General features: G+C 34.7%; 1 protein-coding gene across 2 annotated transcripts in view; it reads right to left on the bottom strand.

Annotated features, from left to right (window-relative positions):
- The window catches only part of FNDC1 (fibronectin type III domain containing 1), a 124,014-nt gene that overhangs the window by 25,877 nt on the left and 86,017 nt on the right, over window positions 1-12,120 (bottom strand). For both annotated transcript variants that reach the window (XM_074187955.1, XM_074187956.1), the window contains 3 exons: window positions 10,635-10,735; window positions 8,047-8,158; window positions 4,934-5,323 (listed from right to left, as the gene is read on the bottom strand). In XM_074187955.1, the coding sequence (XP_074044056.1) occupies window positions 4,934-5,323; window positions 8,047-8,158; window positions 10,635-10,735 (603 nt within the window). The remainder of the gene's footprint in view (window positions 1-4,933; window positions 5,324-8,046; window positions 8,159-10,634; window positions 10,736-12,120) is intronic.

The following is a 12,120-nucleotide window of genomic DNA, read 5'->3' as shown; positions in this document are numbered from 1 at the left end:
GAAGATAGATAACAAACTCTGAGGATAGGTTCAACACTAGAAAGTTGGTAGCCATCAAATAACAAATTTATCTTTGACCACAGTAATTCATGAAATATAGAAGCAGCTATCTTGTAGGTAACGGGAATTCTCACACTGATGACATCATGGATCTTTTCAAATAGGAGGGAAGCAGTTGGCTCAGATCAAACGATATCTTCCTTGAGTTACTTTTCTGGAAGGTTAGTTAAGGACCAAGGAGTTTTCAAGAATAATAGGTGTTGGGGTAGCTAGGTGGCATAGTGGATAAAGCACTGGCCTTGGAGTCAGGAGTACCTGGGTTCAAATCCGGTCTCAGACACTTAATAATTACCTAGCTGTGTGGCCCTGGGCAAGCCACTTAACCCCATTTGCCTTGCAAAAACCTAAAAAAAAAAAGAAGAATAGGTGTTTTAGATTTCTCTCTGCTGAAGGGTACAACATCTCCAACCAAAAACATCATAATCAAATATATTGATGAAGAGGATCCTAGAATGAAAGGAAAAGAGATGTTCATCATATTTTTTTACTGATAGAGCAACATAAGTCAAACACATTGCCTTTACACCTACTCTTGATCCAGCAATAGAGTCTACTACCACTGGGTATAACCCACAAAGAGATCAAGGAGAAAAAAAGGGACTTATCTGTATTAAATATATATTTGTAGCATTTCTTTTTATAGTAGCAAAGAACTGGAAATTAAGGTGCTACCTATCATTTGGTCAATGGCTGAACAAATTTTGTCAAATGAATGTAGTAGTATATTACTGTGCCATGAGAAATGATGAGACTTTCAGATTCCTGATTGAATTGATGACAAGTAAGTGAGCAAAACCAGGAGAACAATTCAATAACAGCATTGTAATGACAAACAAAACTGAAAGACTTCAGAATTCTAATCAATGCAATGACCAACCATGATTCCAAAGGAACAGTGTTGCAAAATGCTGTATACTTATCTCCTAAATAGAGGTGTGATAGACTGAAGATGCAGAATGAAAAAGACATTTTTATATGGCTAATTGGAAATCTGTTTTACTTAACTGAACATTTCTTACAAGCATCTTGTTTTTTCTTCTTTTTCCATTGCAGAGGGTTATGAGGGAAAGTAAATTAATACTTGTTCATTGGAAATTAATTTTTAACTTCAAGGAGATTTTGTAATGGAAAATTAAAAATTAATAAAAATGAAATAAAGATGCAGAATATAAATATAAAAATATAAAATAAATTTATGATATCTTTATGTGAATGTGCTATATTTGTATACAATATAAATGGGTGGGCATTTAGCATGAAAATATGTATATATGTAACTATTTAAATATATATGTACTATTCATTTTATCTATATGTACATATATGTGCATGTAATAATTTACATGTGATTTCATGGATGTGCATGTTTATATGGATATAGAAATAAAATTTTCCCTATCCCCCAAGGACCAAGCTTTCTTCAGTGTGGGCATTTTCCCCCCGATCCATATTGTAACCACTTTATGCTTTAATAAACTACTTTGTAACTTGCTTTTGTTAGAAAAATTTATCCTCTAGGAGCCAAACTTCTGGTAAGGAATTTCTTTGATCCTAGCTAGACTGGCCCACACATGATGGACTTGTGTTCCAAGTCCCACCAAACTTTGTAATCTGCTGTAACCCTGTGGAGCAGCAAGTTAGAAAGTTCAAATGAGATAGTGTCAAAGAAAAGCACTTTGTAGACTTGAAATCACTTTGCAAATGTCAGTATTATTATCTCATGATCATTTTTCAGTGATGTTAAATATTGTCGTCACTCTTGGACAGGAAGATCTGAATTCAAATTTTGACTCAAATACTTATTAGGTTTATGACCTTGGGAAAATTATCTAGCCTTTCTCAATTTTAGATTCACAATCTACAAAGTTGAGAAAATAATAGTACCTGTTGTTATGAAATTCCACTGAAATACCATTTAAAGGCAAAGGCAATAGTCATTAAGGGAACTGGGAAAGTTTCAAAGTTTCAAAAGACGGTGTTTGAGTTGAGTCTTGAAAGAAGTCAGACATTCCAATGGGTAGAGGTGAGGAGAAAGAGCATTCCAGGTAGGAGGCACAGCCATGGTCAAGTTAGACATGGAAAAGACTGTTTGAGAACTAGTATGGCAGCCATGGCTGAATCATAGAACGAATAAAGGGAAACAAGAGGACTAGCATGGTAGGAAGGACTAGAGGATGAAGAGCTTTCAAAAGCAAACAAAGGAGTTCATATTTGATCCCAGATGTTATTTACTAAGGAGAGGGAGTGACATGGACAGATATACATTTAAGTAAAATTATTCTTATAGCTATGGGAGAGTGTTAAGATAAGGAGGCTTGTTTGAAGAATATTACAAGTGAAAGGAAACTGAAAACCTGATGATCTAGGGTAGTGAGTGATGAGAGTAGTACACATATGGGAGATGTTGAAATGACAAGCTTTGGCAAATGTTTAAATATATGGTGTGAGTGAGAATGAGGAATCAAGGATGTTACCTAAGTTTGTGAACCTGTTTAACGGGAGGTCAATGGCACCTCCAATAATTATAGAGACATTTGGAAGGGGGTGGGAAAGATGAAAACAGCAAAGCTTTATATTTTAGTTTTTAAAAAATTCTACTTTGCAAATATATGTGATGTTTATGAAGGAAAGGTCTGGAAATTATAGTAGAGCATATACTCAATATGAATCAATAATGTAATATATAGTAGCCCTCCCAAAATTGGAGTCTTAGTACAATCCTAGGCTGTTCTGAGAAACCTAGTGTCCAGAACATGGAAGAGTAAAGTCCTGTAGTAATCTGCCCTGATTAGACTATATCTGGACTATGTATGTTCAGTTCTTTGTCACACATTTTAAGGGTAATATTGGTAAAGCTGGAATCCAGCAATAGGAAAATGATCAGCATGGTAAGAGCACTGGAGAGCATAAGAGAATCAAACGAAGCTACAAAATATGTCTATCCTGAAAAAAAAAAAGATGTGAAAGATTGACTGGATTCATCCTGGTTGGCCCAGGAGGCCAGAACTAGGAACAAGGGTAGGAATTAAAGGCATCTGTACAAGATTTGTTTAAGAGAGAAAAACTAACTTCCCCATAATTCTTCCCAGAGAATTTCAAGTGGAAATTCAGTAGCTTCTTATCTGGTATAAAACCAAGGGTCCCTATTCTTCCACAAAGGAATGGTAGCAATTGACTTATGACATCCATTTTTCACTTGGTTTCTTTGATTCTGTGACTGATTCATGGCATCCTCTTTCTTTACAAGCATTCCACTTGAAGTTAAATACTCAGAAAGTTTTAAGTAAAAGTTTTAAGGATAGCATCAAATTCTGTACTCTCATTGATATGTAGGGAACCTCAGTGGGTGACTACTTCTGCTATATGGAAAAGTTTAAGTGATTTGCCCAAAGTCACACTGCCAGTCTATGTCAAGCCTTAAGGTCGACTGTCTATCCACTACTACCTGAGTGTGACAAGATCACACTAAAATGCCTTCCTCGATAGGATCAAAGGTTTAAAGATGGAAGAAACCTCCAAGCTCAATTCAACCCTCTGAATTTACAGAGAAGAATGAGGATTCAAATAAGGTCAATGCACATGCCCAGGGTTACAGTGGGAATAAGCAGCAGAAATGGCATTTGAACCAGGTCCTCTGATTCCAAATTCAATACATTTTTTCCTCCAACTCCTTTTACAGTTGAGGAAACTGAGGCAAATGGGTTAAGTAACTTGCCCAGGGTTACATGGCTAGTGTCTGAAATTGGATTTGAACTCCATTCTTACTAACTTCAAGTCTAGCACTTAATCCACTGTACCACATAATTGCCCTCTTACAAAAATATTTCCTGCCAAACATTAATTAGAGCTAATGTTACTTTAATTTTTTAAATCATAATACTGAAAGTGAGCATGCAGAATGTGAACATGAATGAGTTATTGGACAAAATATTTTCTATAAAGAATTAAAAAGAAAGTTTTGCTTTATACTCACCATGCATATAAAAGGCACATTTTCTTTGGATGATCCTCTTTCCCCAGCAGACATCTATACTTTAATTTTGTTTTATTTTCTCAAAACTTCTTAGGAGAAGTTCTCAGAAGTCAAATTTTCCCTTTGACTTGCAGCTTGTCCGCAGGTAGACCTACTTTCTGTGGTTCCCATTTTGATTATAAATTTTCTTCTTTTGGTGTCTATCACTGATCATGGCTGCTGGGCAAACACTTTGACAGACTGATCATTATGCAGATAACATAGCAAAAGTGCCACTTTTCATTTCAAAGCCAGGATGGTCTCTTATTCGGGCAATGTAATCTACCCAAGAGAACAAATTACCAAAGGATGTGGTATAGTATACCCGTTCCCCTGTGAATTGATGGGAAATGTTTGTCTTCCATTCTCCTAATACAATAGGCAAAGAAGCAGCAGACCCAGGGGTTTAGCAGGTGGCATCTGAATACTTGGTAGTTCTCATACACATGAGAAATCTGGCAATGTCTAGTCAAGGGTTCTTAACCTGTGATCTGTGAACTTGTTTAAAAATGTTTTGATAATTTTATTTCAGCATGATTGTTTTCCATTATAATCCTATTATTTTATTTTGTATATTGTAAAACATTCTAAAATGGGGTCCATGATACACAAAAGGTTAAGAATCCCTGATTTAACACCTCTCACATTTCAAGTTGTAGTCTTTTAATTCACATGGATATTAATACAAAGGACAGTTTAATGCCAAAGCATTTCCTTTATGCTCTAGAGTTTGTAAGATACTCTGATTCTATTTTGATAAATACAAAGAAGAAAAAATACAGTATTTTCTATATGAAATATTTCATCTAAAATGCAACCTTCTAATAACAGAGAATCCAAAGCAATAAAAAAGAAGCTCACCTTCTTCAGAGTAGCATTCAGGCATGCCATCTGCTCCCATTATCAAGTTTCCATAATCATCATGCTGTTCAAGGGTGCCTGGAGGACAGGTTGGAACTGAAATGGTTGGCTCAGGAGTTGTTGGCTCAGGGGTGGTTGGCTCAGGGGTGGTAGTGGTTGTGGCAGTAGTAGTGGTGGTGGTGGTGGTTGTAGTTGTCATTGTTGTAGTTGGAGGAGTTGTTCTTGTAGTTGAGGGTGTTCTGGTTGTTTTGATAACCTCCAAACCCATCAGTGGCTTCCCTCCAAGGCTTAACACGGGTCTATCCTGAGCATTAGCCAAAGGTTTGCCATGCCGTCCTTGACCAAATAAAGGAAGTCCATCAGGGCTCACCACTGGAGTTCCTCCCATATCTAGAAACAAAGACAAAAGACATCACGCTATGAATACAGTATAAACTGCAGATTAAGTCATGATCTCTTAGGATATCAGAAACACGAGTCACTTTTGTTAACTTCTTTAAGCTATCATTAGAGAGTGGTCCACCCTAAGGGTTCTGTGGGTAGAATCGTGCTTGAATGTGTGTGTATATTTATATGTATATGATTTTTTACTTCTACTAGTCTCCAAATAAAATTGGGCATTTCATTCAATTTTGTAAAAACATTCTGAAAAAGAGCCTATACATTTCTTCAGCCTGCCAGAGGGATCCATGACATAAACAAAAAGTTAAGAACTGCTGGTCCATCTAAACTTGAAAGACCATTTCTAATACGTAATTAAGGACAACATAATATATTGGATTGAGAGCTGGTCTTGGATTCTAGAAGTCTTGGTTCAGGTTCCAGTACTGACTATGCCACTCAGTGCATTCCTTGACTTCTTATTCCCCCCAGTAACTGTCCAGCAATGTCAGCTGTAGAAAAGCTGCTGATCTGAATTAGTAGAGGAAGGTTACTTATTGGAAGTAAAGTCCAAATGGGGATATTGGGCAATTACAGGATACTCATATCATATCAAATTTTTTAGATTTTTTCCCTCAGTAGAAATTCTTCCAATTATTCGCCTTTCCCTGTCATGAACTGAGGGATATATAGCCCCTCAAAGAGGGATTTCAACCTACATCATATCTGCAAAGTGTTATTTCTCAAGGACATTCTTGGGTTTTTTTTTTTCACTTTAACAAACCAGATGTTAGTTATATACCAGTGACTATTTTTTGGTCATATTTTACTGATTTAATAAGTAGCCTAATGACACTTATGAAAATCATTGACTGTTTCCATATCATGGTTCTATAGTGAAGGGAGTATCTTTCATGACTGCATGGTTCTAAAAGATAGTGGCAATAATTTATTAGCACATAGCAGAAGTGGGAAGTTCAAAGGGACTAAGAGAAAGGGTAAACCTTGGAGCTTCTGGCTGAGGGATTTAGAATAAAGATAAATAAAAGGAAACAAATGACCAGTGGCCCTTGAGTTGGCATGGTTTAAACGACTGAATTTTCCAACAGAGATAAATCTACAACCTGGTGAGGCATCAGTTCTATAGTCTGGGCTACTTGAGTCAGTATATAAAAATATAGGCACAAACACAAGTCCTTGACACTTAAGTTAACAAAACACTAACATTATGCAGGCATAATTAGGAAAAATACATTTTCCCACCCATGTCACTCCAACCCCAACTCCATGCTGTTCCACTAGTTTTCCATCATGGTTGGAATACTCTATTCATCTTGGTCTCTTGGCTTCCTTCAAGATTCAGCTCAAATCCCCCTTTCCAGATTCAACCATTTCCCTATCTTTCCCCTAACCAGCTTATAATGACTTTCCTCTTAGATTAGTTTCTAAGTACCTTCTGCAATATACCTTGTATCTACAGTCATTTGTATGTTATCTCTCCTACTTAAAATGTGACCTACTTGAGAACAGGTACCATATTTTTCTTAGTATCCCCAACACTTATCACAGTGCCTGATAAATAAATAAATACTTGTTGTTGATGATGATGATGATCCACTGATGAGAGATTTGGAGTAATATGGGGGGAATGGAGGGAAGTTTCTATATAATGTCTCACAAGGGTGAATTAGAAATAGTCAAAAAGAGTAAAAGGAATTATTATTGAAAAGAATCTATCAGCTCAGTGGGCTTTGCATTTTTTATGGTATGACCTGGAGTGAATCATCTTTTCCCTCCACCTTGAATATTGTTCTACCAAGGACTATATCAAGGCTATAAACAGAAATTGGGGAACTTTGTGTCATTTTTAAAAGAAATCATTCTAAAACTGATTCTTATCATACAATTATGAATATAAACACAAAAAGCAGGAGTGGGGAACTTTTTTCTGCTAAGGTCAAAACTTAAAAATTAGCCTGCTATCTTTGGTCAAATATTTAATTAATTCATCCCTAAAATACTCCTTTATTTATTGAATTTCATGTCCTACCTGAAGTTGCCTTGTCAGTACCTGACCAAGTGATATCGAAGAACTTATATAATGCACAGGTTGGAACTTCCCGGCCCCTGACATAGAGGGAGTTCCAATGAGAAAACTCCCCTTACCAGTAGTTCTATAATCAAACTTGTCCTGCCCTTTAAGAACCTAGGATCTAGACTGAGGTGGAGGTGGAGGTGTCTTCAGGATATTTAGTATCTACTCAAAAATTTGTAGAACTCTAAAATTGACTAAGACACAAGAGATTGGTTTGCCAAGGTTTACTAGTATGTGTTAAAATCAGAATTTGAACTCAGGTCTTCCTGATAACAAAGCAAACTATCCATTAAACCAGGCTGGTAGAAAAAAGTTTTTAAAAGATGAAAATGGGACAGAAATGTGACACTTTTTAGTCTTCCTTCTCTCTCCTCTCAGCCATGATGGACTCTTATAGAACAATATCCTAAATGAAGATTTTTAAAAATGGATCTTTCAAAGGGTCCAGTCTTTTTTTCTTTTTTCTTTTTTGTAGATTTTCCAAGGCAGTGGGGTTAAGTGGTTTGCCCAAGGCCACACAGCTAGGTAATTATTAAGTGTCTGAGGTCAGATTTGAACTCAAGCACTCCTGACTCCAAGGCCAGTGCTCTATCCACTGTGCCACCTAGCCGTCCCTGAAGGGTCCAGTCTCACTTACCCACAATTGTCCGACCATCACCTCCTAGTTTAACCCGAAGAGCATTTCCATGAGAGTCCTGGAGATACCTTCCTTCTGAATTTAATACCAGACCCCGATCCAGGTCCACAATCTGTCAGCCAACAAAGTGAAAGAAAAAAAGGCATTGGACCTGCTTCAATTTTTATTGGTCCAAGAAACTTATAGAGCAAGCTTTCATGAAAGAAAGATCAAATATAAGCAAGGAAGAATCTTCCTGTCTCTAGTATAAATGATTTTAAAAAATTGGGGAAACATCCACCTTTTATATTTTGCATTATTATCTTTTAAATTAAGGGAAAGATATTCCACAACATATTTTGCATTTTAATTGCATATCTGCAAATTTATGTGTACATTTATGAAAATACTTTAATGAAGACTAAAAATATTTACCAATATATTTTCCATATATGTACATGTATTCACATTTCCCATATATTTACAATATATTATCCCACATATTTCTATCCCCTATAATAGGATATAGACATTTTATAGCCTAATTTTTTGATAGCAGGAGCAATAAGTATCAATACAATGCTAATAGTTTATTTGTCACTAAGTCTCATTTTCCTTTTGTAAACCATTTTCATAATTATTTATTTTTCAGAAATATTTGATACTTCACATATCTTTAATTCTATTCAGTACAGAGGTTCATTCCACTGATATAGATGTGAATCCCTTTCATAACTTAATTTTAAATGATCTTCAATAATTTCTATAGTGAGCTTCCCTCTCCCCCATCTCCTTGAAGGCAAACTAGCAATTGGTCTTTCCAAATTAAGCTAAGTTGAATATCAAATATTTGGTCCAACATTGGTCCATAATCAGTCTTTTTGAGCAGGGTAAGATATAACAATATAACCTTTAAAAATCTAGAGTTTATACAAGAAAAAAAAAGAGTGTCAATGGGGAAGGGGTGCCCAGAATAGAATACAAAAAAAAATCATTATACTAATAATTAAGGCAATGAGAATTTCATTCTTTGATATACTTATGAAAACAAAAGTTTCTGTGTTAAGCTAGAATATGCATTCTTCCCCACTGCCATCAATATTAAAGTTAGCCAATTTTAACTGAGTAGATCCCCTAAATTCCGATGCTTTTAAAAAGTGTTGTTAATATTAAAATAACAGTAGTAATAATAAAAGGAACTTAAACAATGTGTCATTTAATGCCCTACAATATTATGTTTGTACAGATTCCCCATTCTAATACCCCAAACATGAAAAAAGTCACTCACTATTTGGACAAACAAGATTAACATTCTCTTAGACTTATCAATTAATCAATTAGCAATTATTTATTGAGAATCTACCAGAGTTATAAAGGCATTGTGTTTGTTGCTGTATTGATAGTTAAAATAAGATTTATTTATATTAATTCTGTTTTGGAACATACCCTATTTCCAAATAATAATCTATACCTAAGTGCATTATTTTATTTTGGGGTATGTTCTATCTATTCGATTTCTTTGCATTTCTAAGAGTTTATATCTTAGAAATTATAAAATATATTTTCATATTACTTGTAATACTTCTAAAGATTCTTATTTTTTAAGCTGGACATGTTGTTATTAATTTCTGATCCTTTCAGCCTTTGAGAGATAATAAAATTCCTGACTTTTACATTCAAATAACTTCTATAATATTGCTTCAATATAACTATCTAACTTTTTTTCTTACCATTCTCCTTCACATACCTTACCTTCTGGACAAACTAATCTATTCTCCATCATCTGTTTTCATTATTTCCATGCCTATCTTTGATCATTCTTTGATCATTCTTTAGATATAGAATCTTCCCCCCTCAGAAGGAATAAATTCTTCTCCGTCATCTTTTTTCAAACATGAGGCCTCTTCCAAGAAATCTTTCATTACTACAGCTAAGAGTGAATTCTCAACAGAGAGAATTTCTCATGGAGTTATATTCGGCTCTCTAATTTGTAAACTAGTCATATGCCATCCCAACTCCCTTTGGAATATGAGTTCCTTAAGGAAAGAGACTACATAATTTTCATCTTTGTATGCAGATAGCTTGCACAAAATTAAGAAATAAAGATTAGATCTATGATTTCATGGGAAATTCCACGGGGTGGGGGGGGAGGTTCTTTCTATTAATTTTCTTTCTATTAGTTATCACTTTCTCTACAACTGATTAGGTTGTAGGACAGATGTATAAGTCACACATCTAGGTGAGTCTTGAGCTTTGGATTTGAAGTCAGCTTTGAACCCACAACTCTAAATTGCCTCTTCTATTGAATCGATAACTGAAGGATGTTTTTTTTTTAATGAGGTGTTCTTTTCTCAAAATTATAATTATTATAATTCAAAACCAGTGAAAGCAATCTTGGTTTAAACATAAAACAATCAATAATATACATCATTAGTTCTAGTCAAAAAGTCATTATTAGGAAAGCCAAAAGATTTAATGAAAACTGCTCATTAATCTTAGCTATAGCTAAAAACAAGTAAGATAATCGTATCTATTTTTTCACAGAACTACCATTTCTTTTCCTTCAATAGAATCAAAATATCTTGTATTTGTAAAGAAGTTTACCCTACCCACTTTGTTCCTTGAGGGCCATTGATAATTCTCTGTCCACTTAGTTGTCCATTACTACCCGGAAGTACTTTCCCATCTACATTTGGTCTGCCATTATTACCTGTGCAGTACAAGAGAATAACAGAACTGAATGAAGTCAATAGGGCAAGAAAGTTTGCTTTATACCAAAGTTTCCAAGAAATACTTCACAACATAGAAAGACAACCAGGATTTGAAACCACTAGTTGAAGTATCAGTTTGCAATTGGTCTTAAGCTGTGACATGTACATTTTCATCTAAAGTATGAACATGTTTAAGAGCATTAAGAGCATAATGATGGCTTGATTATCCTGCATTGTTGAAGAAACAGGTGCTCTACACAAATGAATTTTCCACATAACTAAGTTCCCACCCCATTAATTGTTTTTTTACATAAATCTTTTGAATAAATATACTGCATATTTAGTTTTACTCTAAGAGAGTTTAGTGAACATCTATATATTTTAATCTCTTAATGATAAGTTATCATTGTGAATTATAGTATGGTATAGTAAATGGAAATTACAGGGAAGACATAGGAGGGAAGATAAAATGGCTCCCATATCACTTACCTTTAAAAATTACTCTGATTCTTTCTTTCCCTATGGTTTCTCTTAGACAATACTTTGCATATGCTAACTACTTTAAAATGTTTGTCAAATTGCATCAAATTGACTTGACAACAATTGCTATTTCTATTCAGTTGCCTAATTTTACACTGAAAGAAGACTTGGGAAGTTCAACCTTTCCTACTGAGTAAATTACATGAGTTTTTTTTAAACAAATATATGCAGTTCAGATGTTTTATCCTTCCAATTAATTTATACTTCTCACTCTTTTCTAGAAGGTTGAGGCTGTCTTAAATCCACTAGATTTATTAATGTATGCACTATCATAACTATATGCAGTTTCATTTTATTCAAATGATAAACTAAGCTAATAGACAAAGATCATGTCTTCCATTTCATATATTTAATGACCATGTGCTGAATGCCCTCTGTATTTAGGACCCTCACTATGCTAGTTGCTACCTAAATAAACACATGCAAGCTTAAGGCAGAGCACAAATTCCTATTTCATATTGTGATAATGTAGATACCAGTTCATAGAAGAGACCAGGTTCTAGCCTCAGTTTAAGAAATATAAGACTCTAGTTGCTAGCTGATCACATTTGTCTGTAGTACTTTGTTATATCAGTCTTCTGTATTTTGTGAATATACCACACAGCTGAAATACTTAACCCAAGTTATATCCAAAGTATCTGAGATTTTTGTAGCCCATTTACAGATGTATGTTTGAACAAAGTGTTGTAGTTCAAGTACATCTAAGTACTTTGAATATCCTGACCTTTGACATACTCAGGAGCTAAAATTTGACAATATAGTTGAACACAACTTACAGAACTGAGAATAGAGTTCTGTCCATGCAAGAGTTACAACAGCTGTCACTTATAAAAGCATCTTATAA

The sequence above is a fragment of the Macrotis lagotis genome, chromosome 5, assembly GCF_037893015.1.
Source record: "Macrotis lagotis isolate mMagLag1 chromosome 5, bilby.v1.9.chrom.fasta, whole genome shotgun sequence".
NCBI classification, from domain to species: domain Eukaryota; kingdom Metazoa; phylum Chordata; class Mammalia; order Peramelemorphia; family Peramelidae; genus Macrotis; species Macrotis lagotis.
Note: the sequence above shows the minus strand (reverse complement) of the source record. Positions and strands in the feature narration are given on the sequence as shown.